The sequence below is a fragment of the Lagenorhynchus albirostris genome, chromosome 10, assembly GCF_949774975.1.
Source record: "Lagenorhynchus albirostris chromosome 10, mLagAlb1.1, whole genome shotgun sequence".
NCBI classification, from domain to species: Eukaryota; Metazoa; Chordata; class Mammalia; order Artiodactyla; family Delphinidae; genus Lagenorhynchus; species Lagenorhynchus albirostris.
In genome coordinates this window covers 29,922,361-29,946,730 of record NC_083104.1, presented here as the reverse complement: position 1 = coordinate 29,946,730, position 24,370 = coordinate 29,922,361, and the positions used below count along the sequence as shown (strand labels likewise).

Genomic DNA, 24,370 nt, shown 5'->3' with positions numbered 1-24,370 from the left:
TCTGCAGGGAGCCCAGCCTGGCAGGATTGTGGACGTCTGGCCTCCAGAAGCGGGAGAGGACACATTTCTGTTGTTTTAAGCCACCTAGTTTGTGGTGACTTGTTACAGCAGTCACAGGAAACTAACACACCATATGCTGGAGATGGTGCTGGGGTCAGGGAGTAGCCCATAAGCCAAAAGATTCTCAAGGAGGCTTTTTGTGAAAAGGAGAAGTCCTGCTCTGGGCTCTTTGTAGCAGTGCTCTTGGCGTGTTTTACTTTTTCCTCTATAAACTCGAATCCCCTGTTTTATTAATCTACTAGAGGAAAGAAAGAGCCTACTTCTGTCATCCTTCCTTAAAGAAATTGACCGTTACGGGCAAGGGGCATGTTTCCTCAACCAATTTTGAGAGCTGCCCCATTCTTTTCCTTACATTCCTACCACTCCAGCAGCCCAGAACGGTGTCTAGCCAGCATATTACATGTTTATTAGTTTCCTGAAGCTAATTTTGCCATCTTAAGCTCTTTCAGATCTGCCTCTCTGCACCCAAGGCAGGAGGAGAATATAACTGAGGAAAAGGTGGACATTTCTTACTCTATTATCTTACCTACCACGAAGGAAACTCTGTAAATCTTCTCTCAGCCTTAACAAACCTTTGGTTTACAGGAAGCACAGGAGATTTGATCTATCCTCAGTCGTGCCTTTCAGAGGACCCCAAATGTCAATTTTTTAAGTTAGCCAACATGCAAGCTAAATATTTTAACTATCATTTTATTTCCATCCAGGCCAAGGGACAACTTAGAAAAGGTTCTATTCTAAGTACATAGCCAACGAAGTGTGGAAGGGCCACCGGTGCCGTTGTTTTGAAGGCAGCCTGTCAGTCATTGTGATTGAAACATAACCCCAATTGCTTCCACAAGCATAATAAGATGCTTTGCAAAAGGCTGTCGAATTGTAGGATGTAATAAAGTCTGCTTAGCTTCAGTTTCAGTGCCGCAGGGTCCTAAAGCACGAGCCCCATTTCCTTATGCCTTGGGACTTGTTTGAGTTCCTTTGGTGCCTGGAAATGACAGAACACAAACCAGACATTTAGTTAGAACAAACAGCATTTTTTTTGAACCGTGGCAATAAACAAAATGTAAATCTGCTTACTGCCGATCTCTTAGATTGCCATTAACACGTTACACGAAGCCATATAGATGTGGGCCGGTGGCGTGACATAGGTGGATTCCAGCCCTGCAGATGCCCGTACTCCCTGGATCTCCACCTGTTCTGTGGCTTCTGCCCACAGCCTAGGCCCCAGAGGTCAACCGCATGGTCTCTTAATCTGCTTTAAGGACGCAAGTCTTATATACAAAATGAAGCCAATTCAGACCTTGAATTAGATAAGAATAGATTCTCAAATATAGACATTATCAGAAGTACCTGGCAAGCTTGTAAGGAAAACACCGATTTCTCCAGCCTGTCCTCCACATTCTGAATTAGCCGGTGTGGAGAGAAGGCCAAGAATCTGTGCTTGTTAGCAAGCGTCCCTACGATCATAGTCTGAGGCACCCGCCGCTGGATCGGGGGAATTCTTGAGCTAGTACGTAGCATGCAGAATCAGCTTTGCTTCAAGGCCAAGTTACCTGAAGGCTTTAGGCCAGGCCTAAAACAAAGGACTTCTACTTATAAAACAGGAAAGTGGGGGAAGCCCTTTAATCTTATTTGCGGGGAAAAAAAAAAAGATAATTCCTAGCTCATAGACATGTATTTCATAGCTCTGATACCGTCTCTTTACTCCAAAGGAGAAGCTGTTGGATACTTGGCTTCTGGGCCTTACTCACTGGGATTAGTAACGTGGGTGTGGTCAGGAGCTGGATTAGCCGGGGCTGACTTGCTTGGGGGACATTCCAAGGGCAGACCATTCCAGGAAAGGGAAAATTAAATAGGAGGGGGCGAAAGAGCAGAATTTTACGGGCTAGATTTCACACAATTTGGGGGAGGTTGAAAGAAAGGGCTCTTAGGAGATATTAGGGGCAGCTACCATGGGTGTGATATATGAAGAGATTTTGAGAACCACTGTGGAGAAGCACAAATGGACTTTCCTTCAGGGTTTTCCAGAGACTTCAGTGAAGATTTACATGGCTTTTCACTTACTGTTCGCTATTTATGGCTTTGAGTGCAACACTGTGGACACAGACCTGGGAGGCCAAGGTGCAAAGACCCAGCTTCCTGCTCGTTCCCGTGTGTAGTTCAAGGATATGCTCAATACCTCAATACGGGCCCATTCAACCCCACTGGGTGAGGACACACGGGCACACACTTCAGCCTCTGGTTCATGCAGTGAGTTTTCAGTGAGTCTAGCGCTATACTTTTTCTGTAAGTTCATAAGAAGGCCAGAGAGCAAAGGGCAGGCAGGGCATCCCTTTGGAATTACACCTGCTCCCTTCCAGGATCCAGAACACAGAAACCAACTCACTTCTGCTTCAGCCTTCACACTTCGGTTCAGGATCCCCTCCCCGCCTCCCCGCCTCCCCAGGTCCACTGATGTCTGTAAGTGTGGCGTGGAAAGTAGGGGGTGGGTACCAGTCAATCTGCATCCCCCCCAACCCCCTGCAGAAGGGGGCCTGTCTCATTCCTGTGTGATGCTGGGATCTTTCCCTGTTCCCAGCACCACCCATCTTGCTTGCACACGTGCCTCATCTCCCGCTCATTCATCATTGCCCGTGTCCTTGAATGATTATTGACTCTGAGTCAGAGGCACCTGTGCAGGCCTGAAAATGGATGTGCCCTTTCTTTTCCTCCGCCTCACCTGTCGAGGGCAGATTTATGTCCTAGGAGAAGTTTCCCTCGGTTTTATTTTTGGTCTTTTAAACACCGCGGCCCTGTGTTATTTCCTTCCCGACACCAGCCCTGTCATTTCTGAATCTCCCTGGATGCCTGTGCGTCCATTCCTGAGCTGGCCTTCTGTCAGTCTGCTTCTGATGCTTCTGCAAAGCATGCCTCACACGGCCTTGGCATTCAAGCCGTCCGCCTGGCTACTTAAGGCTCTGTCTTCAGCAGTTCCTTCTCTCCAACTAGCCTGGAAGCTTTTCATTGCCAGAGCACAGCGAGTGAACATGTTGGACTTTGAGACTTGGGGCGGAAGCCCAGCCTTGTCATTTACTGGCTGCGTGTGTGCGTGTGTGTGTGTGTGTGTGTGTGTGGAGGGGGGGTGACGTAAGACGTGCAAGGTTGGGGCTGCGGGAAGGACTGAGTGGGTGAACACATGTAAAGCGCTCAGAGCCGTGCCTACCGCATCAGAAGGACCCACCAGTGTGAGCCTCTGCTGCTGTCCTCATCACTGCTTACTCTCTGTGTTGCACGGCAAGGCAGAGGCCACCAGGCAGCAGAGGCCCACGAGCGTCAAAGCAAGTGAAAGTCAGGCTCAGCTACAAGGCCGGAGATTCGGCCTCATTATCCAAGAGGGCACATCTGGGCAACGGACTCACCTTGCCATCTTCTGGTTGGACTACATGTACCACGTGCCCTTCATGTCCCCACTTCCCTCTGATCTCACCTTTAGGCAGTGGTGTTTTCAATGCCATGTGGGCGTATCAACAAATGTATTTACTGAAGCATGAATAAGGCTCTAAGGAGGGTGCAAAGAGTTGAATAATGAGATCCTCGAGGTGCTTCCAGCCCATTTGGGGAAACCCATCGCACAGGGTGAGGCAAGGCAGTAGAAAATCGGGTGCCACGTGAGCAGTCCAGAAACTGTGGGCTTTTGGGGTTCTGAGAACAGAAGCCCAGAATGTCTGAGGTTTGACTGATCCCCTGAACACGTGCTTTTCAAGTATTTCTGTGTTCCTGAGGAACACAGTGAAGATGAGCTGGGACTGTCCCCTCCCCCTGCAAGGCCACGCTGGAGGAGGAACAGGTGGCATCACAAAGCTCAGAGCAGGAGTGGCTTTACAGAGCAGGAAATGGAGACAGAAGGGAGGCCCCGTGGCTCTGCAGGGTAGAAGAGATTTTTGGAGAGGGGAGCTTTGAATTAGGAAGGAAAATAAAACAGTCCGATGGAGAAGATGTAAATAAGTTTTGTTTTGTTTTGTTTTTTAACATCTTCATTGGAGTATAATTGCTTTACTGGTGTGTTAGTTATTGCAGCTCTATTTACAATAGCCAGGACATGGAAGCAACCTAAGCGTCCATCATCGGATGAATGGATAAAGATGTGGCACATATATACAATGGAATATTACTCAGCCATAAAAAGAAAGGAAATTGAGTTATTTGTAGTGAGGTGGATGGACCTAGAGTCTGTCATACAGAGTGAAGTAAGTCAGAAAGAGAAAGACAAATACGGTATGCTAACACATATATATGGAATCTAAGAAAAAAAAATGTCATGAAGAACCTAGGGGTAAGACAGGAATAAAGATGCAGACCTACTAGAGAATGGACTTGAGGATATGGGGAGGGGGAAGGGTGAGCTGGGACGGAGTGAGAGAGTGGCATGGACATATATACACTACCAAACGTAAAACAGACAGCTAGTGGGAAGCAGCCGCATAGCACAGGGAGATCAACTCGGTGCTTTGTGTCCATCTAGAGGGGTGGGATAGGGAGGGTGGGAGGGAGACACAAGAGGGAGGGGATATGGGAACGTATGTATATGTGTAGCTGATTCACTTTATTATACAGCAGAAACCAACACCCCATGATGCCAGCGCTTGTGGCTGCGAGTGACTTACGCAGCCCGGCATCCCCTCGTGTCCTGGGAAATGAAGCTACACGAGCTTTGAGGCTAGGTGTTGGGAGGGAGACGAAGCAGAGCAAACCCACCCCTAGGCAGCTCGTGCTGCTCGTGGGCATGTTCTCGTGTCCCACTGGAAGGCAGTGAGGCTTCTGTCTTCCCTGTTTGGTCCATGGACATTCACGTCCCTGTATCTGTGCCTCGCAAAGACCCTCCATAAAAGGCTTCCTCGTTCTGACGGAGTTGATGAAGAACAGCCTTTATTTGTCTCTAAATCTTTAGCTGATATTACTTTTCCCCAAGACTCAGTGGAAATGAAAAAGGATTACTTCATATTTCCTTCCGTCTTCCACAAACGAAACTAATTTTGAGAAAGAAAGTCCCTACAATGTGAAACACTTTCCCTTCCTTCAAATCCTCCAAGGGGCAAAGGAAGAGCTAAGAGGCCTGCGTGCTTTGTCATTTGCTTTGTCTGGCAGCTTCTTCTTATCGTGCTTTTGAGGGTGACCTTCCTCCAGCATATTCCTTCGCTCTAGTTGTGCTCTCCTGTTATAATAGAATTTTCGAGCCAAGCGTGGAACAGGCTACCTTTGATAATTAATGGTTCTGAGAGTTTGCTGAGTGTGTTATTTAATTAATGGCACGTGTGTCTGGAGTGTCTACAACTCTGTAGTTGAATAAAAGGTATATTTGCTGAGAGATTATAGACAAATACTCAAGGATCGTGACGGTGGGAATTTGTCGGGGTTCAGCACGTTTAACAGCCTAATGGGGTCATTATGTTTTTTCCTTTCCACCATTTAAAAGGCACTGAAGTTGACAGAACTGTGCTCCGTTTGCCTTGTATGTAAGCTGAGATTACAATCCAAAAAAATCCTTAGGCTAATGGATAAAAGTCTGTTACCTGAAGCAGAGCCTCTCATCAAAAACAGAGATGACATCTTTAATGTTGTATTTTAATGCTATGAAACTGATGGTCAAATAAGTTATGCTTTACTTCAGTTACTCACAAATAGGCTAACGTGAATTACGTTTAAGTTCTACGTGGCACCAAAAGATCAAGGGTAGAAAACTGGCAGGAAAACACAGTTGAAGGCTACTGGGAATAGTGCCTATTTCACACTACCCTGCTTCTCCCGAGTTTCTAGTGCTGAGAATGAAATGCAGATTGTGAAAAGACAAAGATGAACGTATCCCGTAGAGAGGTGTCAGCTGCCCATATAGGGAAATCTCTATGGCTCCATCTCTACATGTGTCGAGATAGACTGTCAATGCAAAGGGTCTAGTTTTAAGCCTGTACCGTCACTGTGTGTGCCTGAGCAGGTTGTATCTGCTCTCTAGACCACAGTTTCTTCCTTTGTAAAACCACAGGTTGAAGTAAAGGCTCTTTAAACTCCCTTCCAGCCCAAAGATGCTCAGAGTCTCGGATTTTTCTCCATAGGGAGATGGAAACTTTCTCTTCCGCTGATAGGAGAGATAGCTGATTGCTCACCTTGGGGATTTAAGGGTTATTTTGTCCAGGAAGAGACCCCTGGGGAAATGCAGAGCCCTGTAAGTGTGCCCTGCAAGGGGGCTAGGAGGCTCACCTATTCTCCAGAGCTCAGGTGGATGGTCCAGGGGAGAAGGCCTCAAGCCAGGGCCCCCCCCCGCCCCACTCTGTCCCTCCCACTGGAGACCTCCCCACCCCTGGCAGACAGTGGAAGGAGAGGCACTGGCTCAAAGGGCTCAACTGGAGTGAGGAGAGAGGCCCTGAAGGCTGTGCTCAGAAGCTTCTCTTTTCTGGGTGGGAGGGAAAGCCATCCGTCCAGAGCATCGATTGGCCAGCTCCTGTGCTAGGTGTGTGCAGCCTTACTTATGGAAAACTCATTTAATCTTCACTTCAGTCCCATGGCGTAGATATCAGAACCCCAGTTTAACAGCTGGGAAAAAGTCACACAGTAAGTGCAGGATTGGAACCAGATCTCCTTAACTCCAGAGCTCAACCCCTTTTCACAGGTGCAATGTCCAGCATAGTAGCCACCACCCACACATGGTGAATGAGCACTGAAAAACGTGGCTAGTCTGAATGGAGATGGGCGGAAAGTATAAAATATCTACCGGCCTTCAAAGACTTACTCTAAACAAAGAATTTAAAATATCACGTTATTTTTTTATATTTGTATAATTTTTATATGAGGAATTTTTCATATTATAAAGATATGATTAAATTTGGATATATTGGGTAAATATAACATATTATTAACAGTAATTTAATCTGTCCTTAACGTGGCTTCTGGAAAATGTAAAAGGACATGTGTAGCTCACATTCTGTTGCTATTGGACGGCACTGCTCTAAGACAGTATCCTGGGGTGCAGGCTCTGGGGAGAGCACACAGTGAAGCTGCTCTGGGGGTGGGGGACCCCTGGGCGTATCTAAAGGGTTGACTTAATATTTAAGAGCATGGGCTCTGGGCTCAAGTTAGGCCTGTGACCTGTTAGCTGTGCAACCTTGGTCAAGTTACTTTGCCCACCTGTGCCTCAGTTCCATCATCTACATATCAGGAAAATAGTAGCATCTACATCATAGAGTTGTTATGAGGACTAAAGATGACACAAGTGAAGCATTTGGTGTAGTACCTGGCCCAGAGAAAGGTCTAGATTCTAAAGAAATATTGTTACTCATTCATTCGCTCGGTGTTTTTGAGCACCCCTGAGATGCCAGGCGCTGTTCTAAGTTCCAAAGACAATGGCCCTGTCCTCGGACACTTACTTGCTAGTGGAAGGTACAGACAAACAAATAAGTCTATAATATGATGACAGGTGATCGTGAGCCCTATGCAGAAAAGTAAGGCAAGTTTAAGGGATAGGAGGAAACGGAGCTCTATTTTAGGTTGGGAACTTGGGGAAGGCCCTTCTGAGAAGATGACATTTCAGTCAAATACAGAATGGAGGGAGGAAAGGAGAGAATTCCAGGCAGGAGGGACAAAAAATGCCAGGGCCCAGAGGCGGGAGCTTGTCTGATATAATCTAGTACCTGCCAGGGAGCAGGAAAGCTGGAGGCAAGAGTGTGGGGCAGAGTCAGGGGAGATGAGACTGGATCCTATTCAGAGTCCTTCTCTGTGGCCTACAAGGCCTCCTGTGATTAGGTCCTGGTTGGCTTTACAAAGTACAGGGGAGGGACATGATCTGATGTCCCATTTAAAAGGATCATAAACTTAACATATTTCCTATTTTAATATGTTCATTCTTTTGTATGACCTCGGGTGAGTTTGAGGGTATAGATGGGTATTTTAAGAGTCAGGTCAACAGTTGACATAAGATATTCTATATAAAGAAGCTATATTTTTAACTGCAGCATCATGAAACCTTACCCAGAATGAGGGGAGTTCTTAGCTTTTATTGGAAATAATTTTCTTTTAAGCTTTTGCACTACTTTTCATTTCCATGGAGTGTCATTCTTTTGAAGGATGAAAGAAATAAAAATTAACCACAAACAAGATCGTCAAACTTAAAAAGAAAACAAAGAGGGAAAAAAAAACCTGCTCAGATAGACAACAGATCATTGAAAGGAGAGTATAAAGCAAACCCTTGATAGGGGTGTCACAGATAAATGCTGATTCACTGCCTTGAGCATTTTCCAAATGGATAACTCTGGAATCTGCGGGAGTCGCCAGAGAGATAAGAGAGGGGGCAGAGTTCTAAGGGAAGCCCTGTTACAAAGCTTCCCTTTCCCATAACTATCTATGACTCTGGCTTATTTCTAATTAAAAAATGATTCATGCAATATCATGGGCTTTCACTTCTTCAAAACAATGCCACCCCATCAGCTCGCAGCTCAGAATGCCCACAGTTCTTACCTTGTTTGGAGCCTCACTGGAACACGACATGGAGCTTTAGAGGAAAATTGCTAAGAACATCTGATTACATTCAAGGCCATTTTTTGCCTGTCTTAAAGGAATGAAAATGATGTGCCGGTTTTTATAGCCCTTCTTGACCTAAAGATATCTGCTGGTGGAAAGAGAATCCTCAGTTGGGCTCTTCTAATTCTTTAATTATTACGTGATCTATCATCTTACGCGAGGACTCGCACACTTCGAAAAATCTCTTAAATGTGCATTAAAATTGACTGGCTAACCCTAGACCGTGGGGCTGGCTCTTGGAGGGCATGTAATTGTCTGTGGGCATGGGGTGGTAGACACAACTGACACAAAGTCAACTACTTTATGGTGGGATAAGGTAGAGAGATCGATTTGGCCACAGGTAGGATTGACGCTGTACTGCCGACTTGCGCAGAATGCTGTTACACGCTTGCTTGTTCTTAAATCAGTCGTGTTGCTTCGATTCATCAGCATCTCTGGGGCAGGGATGCGCTTCACCTACTGTGCCTCAGACAGTGTTGGGCTCCAAGTGGGACCTCAACAAAGAGTTGGTGGTTGAGCTCTAGAACCTCAAGGTTAAAGAGGTCCTCTAGGAGGCAAGCGATCTGGGCCCATGTTGTAGCCACGACTCTTGCTGCCAACTAAGGAAACCCCATTTCAAATGAGCCTCCAGAGAAAAGTGCCTTTTCGACCTTTTAACTATGAAGGATGGGGTGGCTGTAGACAGTTCTTCTCCTCCCTTTATCTTTTGTCTCCCTTTCCTCTGGGGGATTGTCCTGCATCAGACTTCTCCACATATAAGCAGGATGCGTGCCAGTAGCCTCAAGTCCAGGCTATATCACCCCTTCTAGGACTTCTCTCTCTTTGTCCATACACCAAACGGTAGAGAAGCTCTCTAACTGGCCAAGCTGGAGTCACATGCTTACAACTGTGGTTTTGGAAGACGTTGGCAGTTCCAAAGTCCCATGTCTGCTACACGCATCCTATTTTCTGTTTGACTCTCTCAACTGTTTTCTAAATGTTTTGAAATCCAAGGGCTAATTACAGACTTTTGGTGAAAACCCCCTATCTCTAAAGGAAACCCCAACTGAAAGGTTTTGAATGGAGCCCTTGGGAGTCCTCACTGATTCCAGGAATGCGATATCTTATGCCTTACGGTCCACGGTGGATTAGCTGTGATTCACTCCTCTTCATCAAATGCAGTTTTAGTTTTCAGGCAAATATTCAGCCCACAGCCGATGCTGCATAGGGAAACAGGACAGCACCGTCTCTTTGGCAGAGTGGTTGTGATGATGGATAAAGTGACCTGTGCAAAGCCCCCAGCACAGAAATCACCAAATACTGGTACTTTTCCTGGAGTTAGTGAAGAAGCAAGAGTAAGCTCTATCTTGCACCTCAGCTTCATTGTACAACTCTTGTCTTTAGTTAGCTAGGATTTAAGCAGAGGAGGCCATTTCTATACAGAGACCCACCAGTTTTAGTGTAAAGTTAAGTGTGGGCTGCAGAGTCAGACTGCCTGGGTTGCCCAGACTCTCCACGTATAACCTGAGAGTCCTTGGGAAAGTCCCATAGCGACTGTAGGCCTAGTTTCCACATGTGAACATTGGGACAATACTAGAGGGTTGTTGTGGGGGTGAACTGAAATAAAGGCTGCGAAGTGCTTGGTATAACTTGCCCATAATGAGATCTCCATAAGTGGTATCCTTAAGAATCATTAATAATGAAGCATCCTCTGTGGTGGTTTCCCCTTCTCAGTTCCTGAAATAATGATCTTCTAGGCCAGCGTGGTCCCTTAAAGTCGGGGAGGATGGCCAAGACGAGCAGAATCGACTTTCTGATGTAACAGTGTAACTGACAGTGGGGGTCTGGCTGCTCGCCACTCAAAAGCCAATAAAGAGGCAAGGTTGGTGGAAAGGAAAGTTTGCTTTAATTTGGATGCCGGCGAATGGGAGTGGGGGGGAGGGGGGGATGGAGGCGGACTCCTGTCCAAAGGCCAACTCCCCCCGCCCCACGCGCCATTACCAGTGGGCAAGAGCTTCTACAGGCTGAGGGGGAAGGGGCTGCATGCAGAAACAGCACAGTCAGCTCCGACAGTCATCTTGAAACTGGTCACGGGGTGGTCTGACCAGTGTCATCTTGACTGTTTTAGGTACAGTTAATCTTCAGTTCCAGCGTCGGTTTGTTCCCACTTCCTTGAGGCCAATTCTCGGAATTATGGCAGCTTCTAACATGGCTACAGTCTAGTCATCATGTAGTTGACTTCTCCCACCTCCTGGGGGTTTCAGTATCTACAAGACAGCTCACAGGACATGGCTGTGAATATTATCTATAGCCCTTGAGGAGGAACTAAAGGTTCTTGGCTTTGTTTACTAACTGAACTATTACTGTTTTGTCCTGTTTGACTGTTTTCCTTTGTTTCTGCATTTTCTCACTTGTCTGATTAAACTTATTCTTCGGCTGAAGTTTTTTTCACAGACAGAAGGCAGGCTGAGGACACATGGGGGAAGGACCATAGGGTCCTGCTCCGTTTCAGTAGTGGAGTGTCTGTGAAGAATATATGCGGCAATTATTCTTTTCTGTTTAAACTTTTCCTGGAATAATTGAATATCCAGCCAGCAATTAAACCATACATTAAAGTCAATCTCTTCCTTCCTTTTCTTTTGTCCTTAACTTAAAATTTTTCATTTATCTGATTTATTTTTAGTCCTTGTTACGGTGAAATATAACATATACAGAAAAGTGCGTGTGTGCGTGCGTGTATAGCGCTCACAGAATTAATACAAAGCCAACGTGTCGGGCTTCCCTGGTGGCACAGTGGTTGAGAGTCCGCCTGCCGTTGCAGGGGACACGGGTTCGTGCCCCGGTCCGGGAAGATCCCATATGCCGCGGGGCGGCTGGGCCCGTGAGCCATGGCTGCTGAGCCTGCGCATCCGGAGCCTGTGCTCCGCAACGGGAGAGGCCACAATGGTGAGAGGCCCGCGTGCCGCAAAAAAAAAAAAAAAAAAAAAAAAGCCAATGTGTCCTGCCACCCACCCATGACAAAGAACAGAACATTGCCAGCCCTTCCACCCTCTCACTCCACACTCCCCTCCCCAATCGAAAGCTCCTCCTTGCCTCCTCCACAAAGGTAACCACTGGGCTGATTCTATGATGATTGCTTCCTTGCTTTCCTTTATAGTTTTACCCTGTAAATGAATGTATCTCTAAACGCTATAATTTAGTTTTGCCTGTTTTTGAACTTTATGCAAATGCAGTCTCACAGTATGTATTCGTGTTTCTGTTGTTCTGCATTCTTTAGACACTTGATATTTTCAGTCTTTTACAATTTTGACTATTGTGGTGGGTATTATAGTGGTATTTCATTGTGTTTAACGTATACATTTCCCTGGTGACTAAGGATTACTGGCCATTTTGAGACCTATTTTTTATGAAGTGTGTGTTCAAATCCTTTTTTGTATTTTCTACTAGGCTGTTGACTTTCTCTAATTGGCTTATACATTTTTTTCTTTTTCTTCAAAAATATTATCTTCTGGATACTGGCCCTTCATTGGTTGTATATGTGGCAAATAGCTTCTCCCACTCCGTGTCTTGCATTTTTCTCTCTTACTCTCCCTTAATGGTGTCTTTGATAAAACTAATTTGAATGTAGTCCAGTTTATCAATCTTTTTTAATAATAATGCTTTCTGCCCTATTTAAAAAGTCTTGCCCGATAGCAAGACCATGACAATATTCTCCTATATTCCCTTCTAAATTTGCACTTCAGATTTTGAATTATAATCCACCTGGAACTGACTTTTGCATATGGTATGAGGTAGGGTATAGTTTCATTAGTTTTCTACATGGATATCCAATTTTTCCAGAACCATTCGTTGAAAAGATTTTCCTTTCCCCATAGTTCTGTGATGTCATTTTTATCTTATATCAAGTGTTCATATGTGCCTGGATCTGTTTCTGGGCTTTCTAGTTTGTTCCATCACTCTATTTATCCTTGTACCAACACCATGCTCTCTTAACTTTTGTAGCCTTGTAATAAGTCAATATCCTTTAGAGTAAGCCCTCCTATACTTCTGTCTTGTTCTTTTAATCGTCTCTGGCTATATTTCCATCAGTGTTTTAGAACTAATTTTTCCAATTTTACAAAAAAAAAAAACCCACCACCACCACCAAAAATTACGGCATTAAACTTATAGGTAAATGTGAGACAGCACTAAATTTATAGGTAAATCTGAGTAGCATTAAATTTATAGGTAAATCTGAGAAGACTTGAGTCTTTATAAAACTGAGTCACTCATGTCTCCATTTATTTAATTCTTCTTTAATGCCTCTTAATAACATTTTAGTTTTCTGTCTAGAAGCTCGCATATCTTTAATTATTCCTAGGCATTTGATTTCTGATATTAATAGAAACTAACTTTACATTTTTTCATACCCTGTGTGGTTTTATGGATGGTTTGTGTGCCCCCCAAATTCACACATTGAAGCTCTAACTCCCAATGTGATAGTAATTGGAGATATGGCCTTTAGGAGGTAGACAGGTTTAGATGAGATCATGAGGGTAGAGGCCCCACAATGGGACTAGTGTCCTTATAAGAAGAGTGAGATTAAAGCCCACTCTCTCTTCTCCACAGGAGGACACAGTGAGAAGGTAGCCAGCTACAGGCCAGGAAGAGGGCTCTCGCCAGAACCCAACCATGTTGGCGCCCTTATCTTAGACTTCTAGCCTCCAGATGTAAGAAATAATTATCTGTTATTTAAGCTACCCAGTCTATTGTATTTTGTTATGATAGCCTGAGCTAAGACAATGGCCGAGAAATTCAAAACTTGCATATGTTGATCTTATATTCAGAGGCCTGGCTAAACTTTCTGATTAATTTTAATTGTCTCTCAGTAGATTCTTTTGAGTTTTCTGCATGCATCATATTGTATACCAATAATGACAGTTTTATTCCTTCCTTTCTAATCCCCTTATCCTTTTATTTATTGTTCTTGCCTTACTGTACTACCTGGGACCTTGGGTACACTGTGAAATAGCAGGGCTAATAGTGCATATTCTTATCTCATAGCCGTCTCAGATGAATAGTGTTCAACATTTCATCCTTAAGTACAGATTCCTTCCTAGCTCTAGTTTTTCTAGAACTTTTACGTTTATGAAGTTGGATGTTGAATTTGATCAACTTTTTTTCGGCATCTACTGAGATGATCCTATCATTTATCCTTTATTAGTCTGGTGAAAGGCATAAGATTAGTCTAATGTGTTATTCTTTTCATAGATCGTGCACACACATTGCAATTAATCTGTCTGTCTACCTATAGGGTATCCTTTTAAAATGGTGGCATCTGTGTTTCCATGTGCAATTAGTCTGTCTTTTTCCTTTCTGTTATGTTCCTGTCAGGTACATGTGTAAGGCAACTCATACAACAAATTGAGAAGTGGGAGAGGTTTTTCTTTTTCCTTTTCTCTGGCAGAATTTGTTCCACCCGTCATAAGATTCTTATTGAGAATCTTATTCAGATTCTTGTTTCTTTCTTAATTGTATGGTAGAATTCACCAGTAAAGCTATCTGGGCCTGACATTTTCTTTGTGAGAAGGGTTTTAATTCAGGTTTGAGTTCTTTAATAGTTATCAAATTATTCATATTTTTCACTTAGTGTCAGTTTGGGTAAACTGCATTTTTTTCTAGAAAAATAAATTTAATCCCAATTTTCAAACTTATTGGTCTAAGATTATTCATTATATGCTCTTCTCCTTTTTAATGACTGCAATATCCACAAAGATGTTTAGCATATTACCTTTTAGTTTTAATTTTTTTCTAATAAATGCATATGAGTCATAATTAAAAGTAAATCACCCTCTGAACACACCTTTGGTTGCATCCACAAGTTTTAGCCTTCTTCATTCAGTTCAAAATTGTTTCCAATTTCTACTTGATTTCTCCTTCTTTAGAATCCCTTTTGTATGAGTCTGCTGGTGGTGAATCCTCTCAGCTTCCGTCAGGAAATATGTTTGTTTCATCTTCATTCTATAAGGATATATGAACTGGGTATGGAATCTAGGTAGGCAGCTGTTTTTTTCAGCTCTTTAGAGATGTCATTCCATGGTCCTTTGATTTTTCTGTTGTTGTCTTTGGTCTAAGTATTACTCCACTGAAAGTAAGTTATTTTTTTTTTCTTTTTACTATTAAATCTAACAAATTACTCTTTGGATCTGATTTTCTGCAGTTTTACATGATATGCCTAGGTGCGTATTCTATACCCCCCGCTCTGGGTTTGGTGTGGTCTCGAATAGTTGGATTGATGACTTTTGCCAGTTTTGAAACATTCGCAGCCATTGTCTCTTCAAGTATGTCTTCCACTAGAACCCTATTTTGGAACTGTACATAAGTATCTATTAGACTTTCTCAGAATGTTCTGTATCTTCTGACCTCTCATACTTTTTCCCACTCTCCTTTCATCTCTTCATGGTTCATTCTGAATATTTTCATATGGCTCATCTTTAAGTTCACTAATGCTTTTTCTGCCTGTAAAAAATCTGCTGCTAACTTCATTCATTGGGCTACTGTATTTTTCAGTTATAGAATTTCTGTTTGGTTCTTCTTCACATCATCTCTGTACTTTTAATAGATTCTGGCTTTCTGCTGAATTTTTTTTTCAACCTCGTCCTTTCTATCCCAAAAGAAAGTAAACACAGTTATTTTAATGGCTGTGTCTGGGGATTCTAACCTTGTTTATATTGACTTGTCTCCTCATATTACTGTGCAGACTGTGTGTCTGCGTGTGTATGTATACACACTCGTATTGGGCATTCTATTTGAAAAAAAAATTATTTACAGAAATAATTTAAGATCTTGAATGGATTTATTTTCTTCCAGAGGTTATTTTTTTCTTTGCTTCTTCCAGGAACCCCATGGGACGAGGAATTTAGAATCACCTTACTTCAATTCCTGGGACTGAGACTTTCTCAACTGCCCAGACGTTTTGAAAATTGGGCTGCAGTTGATACCAGGGCTGATTTACATCTTGCTCACTCTTTCCAAGGGTATCACTTTCCCAGATCTTCACATTCCCATCCAGTTATGGGAGATTTAGAGAGGGCCCTGCCATTGGCACCCCAGCTTTTATTGCTTTAGCTCCATCTGCCTCTCTAAGACTCATCGATGCCTTCAGGGGACAGGCAACCCTTCATCCTGGGCTCCTCTCTCTGCATTTCTGTCCTTTCTTGGATCTTGACCCTGTACTCTTGTGATACCTTTTTACCTTTAACAGATGTTTTCTTATACTCTTGTGTAATTTTTCTAGTTGAACACAGTAGGTAGGTTGATTCAAATTATTTGGTCTGTTAGAAGCAGAAGCCACACTTCTTTTCTGGTGGTCTCAAAACAGCCTGCCCTACAGGTTTTGTTCTTTAATTACTGTTTGAACTAATTTCTCATGACTCAAACATCTCCATCGTTTATTATCTTTAAAATAGAAATCAGAGGGAACATAACGCATCTCCACGTTGGCATAGCTGATGGGCCCTCGCAGTCTCCATGGCCCACCATTCGTTATGAATTGGAGGTAGTAGAAGATACTACAGTGTCCTCTGGATCCTCAGAGAAGTATTAAATCCAGAAGGAGCACAATTTAGAGCTGCTTTTGATAGTGTATCCTGAACTGATCGGTTGCATGCCCACATGATAACCTGATTGATGCCCCTGGAGTGTCAAAATAAGGGAGCACTGACTATATAAGAGGCGGCTGAGGGACAGGTTAGGCATAGGCTGGAGTGAACTGCATAGCTACTGCATAGCTAGTAGTAAATGATGAGTCAAAGATTATTCAGGTGAATTTTCAGAGCCTTTCTTCATATTAACTGCCCACGACCTCTAGGAGGGTCTTTTCCCCCCACCTTCCTTTCTGGCAGAGACAAAGACAAAATGAGAAGAGTGGAAGAGTGGAGAGAAGCAAGTAGAAAAAGAAGAGTCTTGGCAGTGGGTAGATATTTCTAGAAGGTTTTTGCCATATGAGAGTATGCGGGTTGATATGTGACAAATTATCCATTTCTGGAGACGAGATGAGGATGAAGATGATGGTGATGATAGGCTTTATCATCATTTTGCAAGATGCAAGGAAAGCTTGAAACTTTTTTAAAAATTAATTAATAGTTTTTGGCTGCGTCGGGTCTTAGTTGCGGCATGCGGGATCTTTCATTGCAGTGCACGGGCTTCTCTCTAGTTGTGGCGCACGGGCTCCAGAGTGTGTGGGCTCTGTAGCTGCGGCTCGCGGGCTTAGTTGCCCTGAGGCATGTGGGATCTTAGCTCCCTGACCAGGGATCGAACCGGTGTCCCCTGCATTGCAAGACGGATTCTTAACCACTGGACCACCAGGGAAGTCCCAAGCTTGAAACTTTTAAAATTTACTTTGGGGATTTGGACTACACTTTTCCGAAAAGGAGACTCCGTGCTGATGGATCATGTATTTCCAAGGTTCAGAAGAGTTAAAATTGCCTACAGGACACTAGTCATTTCTCCCACCAGTCGAATGAAATCTCAGCAGAACAGTTCTGTAGATTTCTTTTAACCATTACTGGCCTGGGAAATCTTTTGCCTGAACTATTAGGGACATTTTAGAGAAAGCTGGATCTTGGTAAAGCATTTTAAAAATAATGAAGCAGAACTAAAAACCCATTTTGGAGCCATGGGGGTGGACTTATCTAAAAGAATGTTTATAAAGGGAGGTTTTTAAAGTATAACTAAATGGTTCTTCTTTTGGGCTATGATAAAATAACTCATTTAATGGGACATTAGATTTGATTATTTCTCAAGTCTCTATGATTCTGTGGTTTACCATTCCCAATTTAGGCCATAGAGGCTTGATTTATATTTAGCTAATCCAAATAACTGAGTTTTTAATTCCTTGCTATTGAAATCTGGTTCTGTAAACGTAGTCTACACAGAAGGAGGGAAGAGGCAGCATAATCCAGTAGAAACATGGACAGGAGAGGAAGAAAAAGCAAATGAAAATATCTTTGTTTAAGATGATGCATCCTTTATCTAAAGAGCTTAAGAACATACTAAAGTATCAGTATCCTTAAACAAGGGCAAGGGATCGTCTCTGACACTTCCGTGCTAAAGAAAATCTTTCCTTGTATCAATCTGGGGACGGGCTGAAGGAGTGCTGGCCAACACTTTCCTTGGTATTGAAGACACCCCGCCATGGGGATTACCTAGTGGGTTTAGGACTGACTTGGCCAAGGAGCTGAAGTTAACTCTTCCTCTTCCCTGAGGAAACATGAATACTATGATCTGCTCCTTGGGTCTTTCTCATTGGAGGCTGCTGAGCTGAGAGGAGACCCTCTTGGAGAAGGCTGAGATTTTTTTTCTCAGCTGTTGGGGTAGATTTCAAAAGGTACAATTCAGTGACCAGAACGTGTGCTAAATAAGTAGACCTGTCCTTTCTCGTCCACTTTGACTATCCATGATTGTGATATGTGTGGTCCTGTGGCTGAAATTATGGTGATTTTTTCAAAAATTCTAGTGTCAAAATTTTGCCTTGACAGTACATCTGTAGCTACTAATAATGCTGTTTTGGGCTGACTCAGTTGCTTTGAAAGTGCACGGCTGTGTTATAAGTAAATGAGAGGCAACCAATTATCTATAAAGTAATGGCAAGCACAGAGGAGAGTTTGATGAATTACAAACGAACTCTGCTGACACAGCAGGGTGTGGAGACCTGCTCTGCTCTGACTTTCTATCAGAGTTAGGGGTGATGCTTGCATATTTTACAAACAACACACCCCACCCAATTACAACATGGGGTGGGAGTGGGGACAGGAGGTGATAATAAACAAGGGTGTGCAGCGGCAGCAAACCCAAGTACTGAGTACCTAGAGAAAAATACTATGTTCCAGGAAGGATGCAAGGTTAGATAAGAAACGCAGATCCACCGTCATCTAACATGATTTATAACATACACTAAAAGAGCCATCACAAAACCCCTACCCAGGAACTCAGCCCAGTAGGGGGAGGCAATACCCCTACCCAGGAGCTCAGCCCAACACGGGGAGGCAATGCATAAATTCACCTAAGCAGAAGGCAAATGCTGAATTCCTGGAACCAAACAAAGGATGGCTTCAAGAGGCAGAGGAAACGGTTTCTAGTTTGGGAATGTTTATCTCTGTGGTCCTCTGGCAGTCTTGTCCATGCTGAGGATTAACCTGGGTTTATGCATAAAGAAGCTACAGAACAAGGTCGATTACTTACTGAGGGGGTTGCTAGGTACTCCCCTACCAAGCATTCAGCAGAGAGCAGCTCTTTGCCTATTACAGTCCCGTTTCCTAGATAGGGCATCTCTGGGCATGAGGCTGTACATTCTTCTCGGCACTACGCTGGTGGTTAAGGTAGACGAATGGCAAACAGATCCAATCGGCCCAGAGCCTGAGCGTGCCTGTGGGGTGTGGTGCAGGGCTTCCTGCCTGGAGTCCTTCATCTAGGTACCAGTCAGCGGCCTCGCATCCCCAGGGAAGCTCGCTCTGGCCTCCCGCGCGCTTTTCCCTGTGCCGGGGGAGAGACACGGGGAGAACTGGCTTAGGGGCTGGAGCAGGTCTGGAGTCAGCTTGGTCAGGTTTTGGATTCTGACCTCTACTGCTGTTTTCCAAAGAGAGGTATCGTTGGCCTGTTTAAGATCATTTTAGCTGATCTACACTGAATCCCTCTGTAGGGTAATTCTCTTTTAATCCTTTTGAATAGGGCAAATGGAGAGCCTTGGTTTGGTGCCAACCTCTCTAAGGATGACCAGCAACCTCAGGGCTGATAGCAACAGGCAAGCAACTATGCAGAGCTGGAATTCATCTGCACTGTTTTTCTTTCATTTCTTTTTTTTATGCTTAACTTCTAATAATAAGTAATACTTGTTTCTCATTGAGGCTAAGATATAAGGTTTAAGATAACCTGAAATTTTAAAGGTGGATCTCACAAAGATGAGAAAAATCATGACAAAATGGGAATAAATGAAATTTGTGCAACACACTGCCCACGCTCAAGGCCATGTGACGTAGGTACGCGGTCGACTGGTGGAGAAAAGAGGGCAGGAGTCGGCAGGTCTGGTAGTAGCTGGTGCGAGCTCAGCCCACTGCAGCCTGGCTGACTGCTGCTGGGGAGGCAGGTGCTGGAGGGTGATGAACAGGATGGCGAGGAAGCCCAGCAGGGGAGGCACGTCCTCGCCGAAGGGCCGGCGAGGCCAGTAGAGCGGGTGAAGAGGCCGAAGAGACGATTTGGAAGGTACAGGGGGGCTGGGATAGGGTGGCGGTGCTGGCTGGACACACGGGCTCTTCCAAGCAAAAGGTGGGTGGTGAGAGACGAAGGGAAGGGCTTTCGGGGTGGAACTAGGTTCAGGTCTGAGCTCTACCCCTTACTCGCCGTTTGCCTTAGAGTAACACTTAAATCACTGAGTGAGTCTCAGTTTTGTCATCACCTGCAAGATGGGAAAGTAACAGAACCCAGGTCTTGTAAATTCTCGGTAATGTGGGCGATAGTCATCGACCCCGGGGCTGAGCCCCGTTGTATCTGCCTGTGTGTGTGCTGTGACGCGTGCAGCTGTGCACAGTGAACGACATCAGAGCCTTTGAACTGGCTCTGCCCGACACTGACTGGACTTGCTGCTGAGGGTATACTCAGGAGAGCTTGGAGAGGCCAAGTTTATCTGAATTTCAGATAAATACTGAATACCGTTTTATTCAGCACCTAAGTACCTAAGTCTAGGTACGTCCATATCTTGCATGACAGCCCTATTTGTTAACCAACTTCAGAAAGTTCCACGAACCCCTTAACATTGTGTGAACATTCGGTGGATAGGTGCACTTTGAAAAGGGAGGAGAGTGGGTATCAAAGATCCAGGTGGACCAACTCCATGATCAGGTTTCCTAGATGAATGTTTCCTTTCCCCTTTGTCTCTAAAGAGAACTATATACAGTCCCGGTCTCACACTACAGGTGGTGAGGATGCTCTTGGTGAAATCTTAGGGCCCATGTCTAAGTCCCTCACCGCCACGTTACTAGCTGTGCGCTCACTGGCCGCATTATCCCTCCTGTTCTCATTCGCCACGTCTGACTGCTGGGAGAACTGAAGGTGATTTGTCTCGTCTGTAGCAAAAGACCCTTAAAGAGAGAGGTTAATGTTAGTTCATCGAGAAATGCACAGGCTCTCTGGCAACAGTCTGTGTGACAAGTTAAGGTGGATATCTTTCTGGCAAGACTTATGAGGCAAGTGGATTCACCTGGCAGACAGGGGAGTTAGGCCTCAAGGCAAGACAGAAGCAAAAACCGACAAAGCAGAGCGTACAGGAAACTTGGGTAAGAAGTTTACATTCTCTAAACAGTCTAGAAAACACTTGTGAGATAGAACCCTACAATTCAGCAGGCCTCGGGAACAGCCTGGAGCTTTCCTGCCTCTCCTGCCTCTCCCTGAAAGTGCCCATTACATAAGAAACCCAAAGAGAAAAAAATTCAGCCTAGAAAGTTGAGTCTGAAGAATGGTGACCGCATTTGAACAGGACATCCCAAAATGACACACCGGCTTTCAGAAGAGGAATAGAACAGGGTTTGCATTCATGCCCATAGGCCTATGTTCTTAGGTAAACTAGCTAGATCCTAAGGGGAGGTGGAGGAGAGAAGGGGAGAGATGAGAAGGTGAACAGCGGTGGCAAAGGTTAAAAATAAAATATCAAAGACAGCTTCTGCTACCACCACGCTACATCCCTTCAGGCAACTGGGTGCAGAGCTGACAAGCCAGTGACATGGGAGAATAAAACAAGCTTTCTAGAATGCAACGGCCTGAGCACACAGCATACGTGAACAGTAATGGAGGGGGAGGTAGCTGACACGGGGTCTTTAAAGAGGAGGTGGGGAGAGAAAGACCAAGAAATGCACATGTATCTTAAACTCACCAAAATAGACTTACATTTCCAAATGAAAACGTAATACTACAACCAATGTGTTTTCTAGCTAAAAGTCATAACTACCAAGTGGTTGATACAATTTGACATAATTCAACTGCTACCAGTATTTGTTCACTAATTGCATTTTTCATTTGTATCTGATCTACTTCAGCTGCTTATAACATAAACACGTTCACACAAGACCAGATGAAGCAGACGATTTTAGAAAAGAAAAGCAATTTAGAGAGGAGGCTCTTTATCTGGGGTCCATAATTCCTAAGGAGGTTTATTAACAGGGGTACCAGATAAAATACAGGACCCAGATAAATTTGAATTTCAGAAAACGAATACTTTTTTTTACTCAAGGTAGGCCCCAAGATTTCACGGGCACACTGTTTATTAAGGCATTTCAGAAGATGCACGAGTCCCTTGACATTGTGTAAAAATGTGGAATGGAGGTTGGCTATAGCTTTCTATCAGAGTCTTAAATCTGTGATCTCCCGACAGTAAAACATCATTAACGGAAAGAGGGAATTCTCTTTGCCTGGCCTGAGCTTCCCGGCAGCCAAAGCCAAGGGGCCAGTTTACCGAACAGCAGCAGGAGAGGAGGCCCAAGCGCAGGGAGAGCCTGCCTGGGTGTGGCGGAGCTGTTTCAGGGCTCCCGCAGCCTGACGGGAGTCTGAGAGTTGAGCCTGAGGGCAGTGGGGACTCCCTGGAAGGGTTTTGATGTTTTAAAGGATCGGGTTTGCCTTCCTTACAAACCACCTCCAGCTGCTCTGTGGAGATTGGCTTGCAGAGGGGCAGGAATGGAGAGGACAGAGGGGACAAGGGCCTGGGGTGGGCTGGAAGGAAGGGAACAGACCGGAGCGGTATGTAGAAGGTGGTGGGGAGTCGGGAAGAGAGACCCAGAGGTTGGACCAAGTGCCTCAAGGGTCAGGGTCCTCTCCACTCGGGCTTTAATGTTTGTGCAACCACCACTGTAGAAAGTGGGTGCGGCTGCTTTTCTGCATCCTCATTATTTCTTTTCGGTACGCGGGCCTCTCACTGTTGTGGCCTCTCCCGTTGCGGAGCACAGGCTCCGGACGCGCAGGCTCGGCGGCCATGGCTCACGGGCCCAGCCGCTCCGCGGCGTGTGGGATCTTCCCGGACCGGGGCACGAACCCGCGCCCCCTGCATCGGCAGGCGGACTCTCAACCCCTGCGCCACCAGGGAAGCCCAATCCTCATTCTTTCTTGAGTGAGGCTCTTGCGGGGGGGTGGGGTTCTGAGCGATGATAAAGTAAACGTACAGTCTTTACCTGCGTCACTGCAAGTAGCCCCGCAGCGCCGCGGCTTCGGCTGCCATCTCCTCCTCCGATCTCCACAAGGCTGGGGAGTCCTCCTTCTCTTTGTCATGTTTCTGGAGCTTGGGAGAAGAAAACTAGGCTCATTAACAGGCCCTTGGGATCTCCGTGAACAAGTCTTGGGGGAGCGGCCGAACAGCATTCGCGAATCAGAGGCCGGGGGCGCGCGTGTCTTTCTTTTCATTGTATTAGTTGCCAGAATGTGAAAATGGGGAGGTTTTGTGTACAAATCCACATCTCCAGCTTCTGTAATACAATAACTAGATTAGGCTGCTACGTGTGGTCCCTTCACCGCCTTGTAATTATCTGCTGAGGTCGGGAGTGGGCGTCACCGACGGGGGACACTCTGCATTTACCAAAACCCTCGCCACTCTCAAACACTGCGCTCGCCCGGCATCATCCATTCGTTTTACTTCCCAGACGCTGAAGGCATTACGTTTGCCACCTACCCACAGTCGTTCCCCAAGCTGGCCTGGGATTTACGTCCTCTTCTCTTTGCCTTAGCCTCTGTTATATGAGCTCTGAGCAGTTTTGCTCAGCGAGCCAAAACAGCCCCGGCTAATTTATGAGAATAATGAATAGAAGGGCCACGAGTACTGAGTAAGAAATAAAAGAGTACATGCATTAAAAGAGGCTTCAAGCAGGCAAATGGTAAAAATCAAAGAAAAACTAAATAAAAAATTAAACGAGGAAGCATCAAAAAATAACAGTTGGTCTGAGACAAAGGAACCCTTTTAAAATCCTCTTCAGACGCCCATATTTATTTAAAAAACATTTGTATATGTCTCCGATTTACATATTGAGTGAATAAAATTTCAATTCTATCAGAGAGCGAGAGAGGGTGTTGTCAGAACTCTCTTCTTTAGAAGAGGTCAGTTTTTCACCTTAGTCTCCTATTGCAATTTAGTTTTATTAACTGAATTTGTTATTCCTGTGCGTGGCTCTGCACACTGTAAAATGCTGAGGGTATAAATTCTTACAGGAGGCACAATGTACTATTTCGTGTTAAGTCGTTTAGGGAGATTGAGGCAAACGAATAGCACCAATGATAACTAGTGTTCACGATGTAAAGGGAGGTTTCTTCTCCACGTATTATTTCCTTGTGCATCATTTCGTTTAATCCTTACTATAGTCCATACACAAGGCAGGCACTGCTTCACTCCTCACCAAGGAAGAAACTGAGTTCCGAGGAAGTTCATTCACCTATTGGAGATTACCCAGCAAGGAGCAGTAGTGCCAGGGGTGTCCCCGGCAAATTTTGCCTTTTAGTCTATCCTGGAGGAAGTGCAGTGCCACCACAGAGTGAACAGCTCCGCAGATCCTGCTGCAGCTCAGCGGGTACCGTCACCCAAAAGCCAGATCCTTTGACAAAGGAGCCTGCTGACTCAGGAAAAAAAGCCTCACGACTAAAATAGTGGAGTTTGCTATTTCAGGCCCAACTCATTCTCACTCTAACCCAGAGACACCCCCCGGCCCCACCCTGGCAGCTTGCAGCCGATGGAGAAATGTCCCCATTACTTCAGAGCAAACTTTGATACAGAAGGCAAAACAGTGAGGGA

General features: G+C 44.8%; 1 protein-coding gene across 19 annotated transcripts in view; it reads right to left on the bottom strand.

The window, feature by feature from the left end:
- Positions 1–734: 734 nt before the first annotated feature.
- FHIT (fragile histidine triad diadenosine triphosphatase) overlaps positions 735–24,370 on the bottom strand; it is a 1,440,192-nt gene continuing 1,416,556 nt past the window's right edge. For 18 of the 19 annotated variants that reach the window (XM_060163986.1, XM_060163991.1, XM_060163995.1 and 15 more), the window contains 2 exons: positions 22,767–22,873; positions 735–1,039 (listed from right to left, as the gene is read on the bottom strand). In XM_060163986.1, the coding sequence (XP_060019969.1) occupies positions 22,772–22,873 (102 nt within the window). In that variant the 3' untranslated portion in view covers positions 735–1,039; positions 22,767–22,771. Of the gene's footprint in view, positions 1,040–22,757; positions 22,874–24,370 lie in introns of all 19 variants that reach the window. The other variant, XM_060163998.1, reaches the window with a different exon arrangement.